The 4,709-nt window shown below is 35.6% G+C and overlaps 1 protein-coding gene across 3 annotated transcripts in view; it reads right to left on the reverse strand.

Annotated features, from left to right (window-relative positions):
• The window catches only part of LOC139134636 (mitogen-activated protein kinase 14B-like), a 29,006-nt gene extending 25,017 nt beyond the window's left edge, over positions 1 to 3,989 (reverse strand). The window contains exon 1 of one of the 3 annotated variants that reach the window (XR_011552823.1): positions 3,665 to 3,981. Coding sequence is in view for 2 of the 3 variants with exons in the window: in XM_070701583.1 (XP_070557684.1) it covers positions 3,665 to 3,795 (131 nt within the window). In the remaining variant the exon portion in view is untranslated. Of the gene's footprint in view, positions 1 to 3,664 lie in introns of all 3 variants that reach the window. The other 2 variants (XM_070701583.1, XM_070701584.1) reach the window with 2 other exon arrangements.
• Positions 3,990 to 4,709: the final 720 nt, after the last annotated feature.

Below are 4,709 nucleotides of genomic sequence, written 5' to 3' on the forward strand. Positions count from 1 at the left end.
AACTGTGATTTGAAAAACGTTTGCTCTGCAACTGTTAAGAGTGGGAGAGGACTTGATATATCATATTACTGGAACATATACTTTTACCAATTAAGACAACAATGCCTTCCTTAGCACACCCATTTATGACTATCAACAATCAATATACGGTAATATGACCTTATATGCTTAAACACCATAAGTTTTACTTATACAAATATGTTTCACACATTTAACTCTTTAAATCAAATTTGAAAATTTTTGGTTTTCAATGTGGATCTGTGAACTATCTGCTCCATAGACAGACACATTACCTGTGGATATTCTGATGAACGATGTTGTTGGACAAACATGTTGGATTTTTTTTGTCATTTCCAAATGGACAATGTTAAGAAACTGTGTCAATGTATATCTTTTGTCGTGTCTTTGTTCTCCGTGTTTGCTGTTGACCATCTACTAAAAAAGCTTTCAATTTATCTTGTAAATACAAGTTGGAAATGCATTCAGAAATTTTGCTCTTACATGTATATTTACTTTGTGCTATTATTGATTTGCATGAAAATCTAACAACCAAATGTGACATTATTTCATTGTCCATATTATTTTTTAGTATGAGAAGAGAATCAGGTATTTCTGTTCAACGAAATATGACAAATTGGGTAATCAAGACTCTGTGTCAAACAGCCGGGCATACCACATCTATACCAAAATGAAACTTATCAGATTGACTTTGTTATCAAAATTTTTTACATCTTGCGTGTAAAAGTTGGAAGACAAAAAAGTTCTGATGATTAGTGACTGAACATGTTTCCTTTTGCAAAATAGAAAATTCACCTCCCCCTGCTACTCCATGAATTCAACCTCCCCTGCTACCCTTATGAATTCCATCTCCCCTGCTACCCTTATGAATTCCATCTCCCCTGCTACCCCTCTGAATTCCACACAATGATGTAAAATAGTGGATTCCTTTACTCTTAAGTAACAGTCTGAGCATTCAGTAAGATGCATATATTGACCTGAATCAGGCAAACAGTTAAATGTTCTCTTCTGATGTAATGCACAAACAAATTTATGAAATGTGCCGACAAATGTCAGTTTATAAATATTAAATGGATAAAATCTAATTAGTAAATGCAGTTCCAATACTATTGTTGGTTATTAATAATTGGGAAAACTTGCCAGGATACGGAATTTCCTGATGGGATATGATTACCCTAATTTAGCCAGAGCTCCAAATAATGACCCGATGTATCTAAGAAAATCTGTAATGTGTAACAAATCATGGAAGTATTCATGTAGGTTGTAATTTCTTAGGTATTAGAACATCTCTGATCTCATTAACACTTGTTGTGGTCCGGTGGAGTAAATTTGATCACCAAATGCATCCACTCCTTGGAGATTTGGTCAGAGATCAATGCACTCCACTCTCTATCTATAAATGTTGATGTTAATCGTTTGGTACACTGGATACTACTGGTTCAAGCCTCCCTCCCCCACGTGTATGAAGATCACAAATAAGGATGAAAATTATTAGATGGTAGAGTTATAAAACATGATAAATGAACAAATGTGATGACTTACAATAGATTGAAGGCTGAGTCTATCACCTTGCCTGTGGCAAATGCAGTTTAATTATGAGAGAGAATTTAGTGAGGTACCACCTGGCTCATTGTCTTTCAACTTCATTTACTTCATTTAAAATTACTTCATTACATTTAATGAAATTGCTGCCTAAAAAAAGTGTGAACATTTTCAGGTTGTAGTTCATAATTCCATTTGGTTTGAAGAAGTCAGAATCAATGGTTTGAAAATGACTGTGAGATCAATATGTCAAAAACAAATTAAAAAATTACGTTTCTAAATGGAAAGCTCAAAAGAAATATGGCACATTTGCAAGAATGCAGATGACAGAAGTGTTTACACAGTGGATATAAAAGTGGGTTCAATATTTGTAATTTGCAGAAACTTAAAACCTGCACAACTTTTCAAAACCTACATTTTAATACAGGATAAAAGTGATCCATAATGAAAATGAATAATTTGAATGCAAACAGAAAATGAAAGTAAAAATTTCTAATGGCAAGGTGAGATGATTGAGTTTATTTCAGTTTGTGATTGTTAACAAGGTATCTTGTCGTTGTATGATCTATCATTCTGACACTGAACATGAACATGGATGGGACTCTATGAGTTAACCCTTTTCCTACCAGACAGTATCACTTCCCCATCAGCAAAGTCAGTAAAAAGCGGTATTGAGCCAAAACATGACGTATTTTCACCCACTTGGTTTGGTATGTTATAGCATCTTTAGTCCAAAAAAATCAAGTTTACAGTATTTATGTTTTCAACAGCCTTCAAATGTACAGTATTATGTTAAAGGACACCATTATGGAATATGTTGTGTTTCATTAATTTTAAGCATCTAAACCTCAGGTGATGAAATATGGACTTGGCAGGAAATGGTTAAACATGCAGTAGAACATGAACATTATGTTAAAGGACACTGCCTATTAAGGGCTTAGAGTTCAATCATTTGCTGTACACTGAGATATTTCCATTTCATGTCATTCAATGGAGAAATTACTTATGAACCTAGGTATGTCAATACATGTAGCTAGTGTGTCTATGGTCATGGGCATGGTAAGAGCGCTGATTGCCATTGTAGGCTTGTGTATGGTAACATGCAAGCAACATGATGCTGACAGAAATTGAACAAATGTTGTTCTTTTGCTTTTTTTAATTGCTGCAGTTTGCAGTCAGCGCCTTTTGGCATGCAAGTTTGGTTTCATCAAAATGCTGGCAAAAACGAACAATTTCACTATTGTGGCCTTCACTTAAAAAAATCTCATGAAAAAATTCAGATAAACATCTTTTTGCGTATCAACTTTGCATATTAATGACAGAACTGTGACCTCCTTTGGAATAAACACTAAAGACACTCCTTTGTAATAATTGCATCTTCAATAAAGCTTTCAATGATGTCATTGTACTAGCCTTGTTAGATGCAATACAATATGCATCAGTTTACAAAATGACAGAATATCCCTATTTCAAGCAAATGTACTTCCCAAAGGAGCATAATAGTGTTTCCAGTTGACACTTTTTTCATTTTATTTGAATGGTATTGAACGTATATTTGGTTTCCTCAAACCAACTCAATTTGTTAAAATTCTGACTCAAAATGCGGTGGACTTTCTCGAAATTTGTGGATTATAATAATGAATTGTAATTGTAGAGTATGCCAACCCATACCCCCCCCCCCCCCCCCCCGGCCGCCTCCACGCCCGGAAGTTACGAATGTCATTACACATGAACATAGCAGTAGTAGCACTGTACTACGGATGCCAATGCCAAATAAAATGCATTCGTGGCCGGCTTGGAAAGAGTAGAGGGTCATTGATGACTGTGACTCACGCTGAAAATGTTGGTGCACTAACTAAAAGTTGCCTTATTCATGTAATATTTTGTGACTGAAGTTGAACTTACTACATGTTCATGTCTACTCTACTACAGTCTAGTTTACACCACCAGATGTGTCGAGTCGAACGTCGATGGCTGACACACCTCATTTCGACAACAACAAGCGGTTGTTATTTCCATTAACTTGGTGATCGCAAGAGACAGACAGAAATAATATGGCTGTTTTTTATGAGTTGATGTCGCAGATTATCTACGGTGTACCTACCAGACTTGCCCATAGGCCCCTGAACCAACGGGACTAAGGTTTTGGTACCTCTTAGGAACTTCCCATATCGTCTTGTTCAACTCGGTCCTGTAATAATCGGGTTTAGTGAGTGGGTCCATCGACTTCGCCATGGCCGATTCGGAATCGGAGTCAATAGAGCCCGATCGAAATAAATACCAGAAAAAGGAAAGAATGGTGTTGGATATTCAATGAAATGCAAAACAATTACACGGGTCTAGATGTGTGACTTTGGCCTAGAGGTCTGGCGTCAGAGCAGTCTCAGATCTAGAGGGGATTTCCAATGTGAGGCCCTGAACGCGGAAGTGAATGTGGCAGCTTCCACGCGTAAGATGGGGATGGGTAGGAAGTGTTTTTAGCTGAAGAGAAACGATGATAAATATTTTAATCCATGATATTCGTACATAAATTTAATTTTTACGACTTTAAATACAATTTTAAGGAAAACTATGCTAAAAATGCATCACTTAAAATGAAGTTAGTCTAGTCTCATTACGTTACTTCAGGTATCGCGAGATTTCACTCAACCCGACTTGCGACCTTTCAACCTAGTTTTAGTGACTGACTAACTAATAATATTAGAATGTATTTAGCCGAAGAGCCAAATGACTTACTTTGTTAGTTGTTTATCAAAGTTGTTCATATCAATTTTGAATAAGGGTCTCATCAGCTATCTTGAAAATAACAAAAAAGTTTTCTTACCCTTCCAGTTTGGTTTTAGAAAGAACAGACGCACTGCTGACTCTGTGTTTCTATTCAAGACTGCAATCAATAAAACATTATGCAGTAAAGGATCTAAAATATCACCAAAGCCATATTTATATGGTAATTGTTGATTAAAAAGGCCTTTAATTCTGTTTGGAGAAAGGGTTTATATTTTAAAATGCAGAGTTAGGAATATCTAAATGATGTGTCAAATTTTATTCGCAGAACTTAATCAAAATTAAGATTGAGTGATCATAGTTTATGTATTGAATAGGTAGGAAAAGTTAGCCAAAATTACTCTGAATGATAGACTTTGTCTCTG

This window comes from Ptychodera flava, chromosome 6, assembly GCF_041260155.1.
Source record: "Ptychodera flava strain L36383 chromosome 6, AS_Pfla_20210202, whole genome shotgun sequence".
Taxonomy (NCBI): domain Eukaryota; kingdom Metazoa; phylum Hemichordata; class Enteropneusta; family Ptychoderidae; genus Ptychodera; species Ptychodera flava.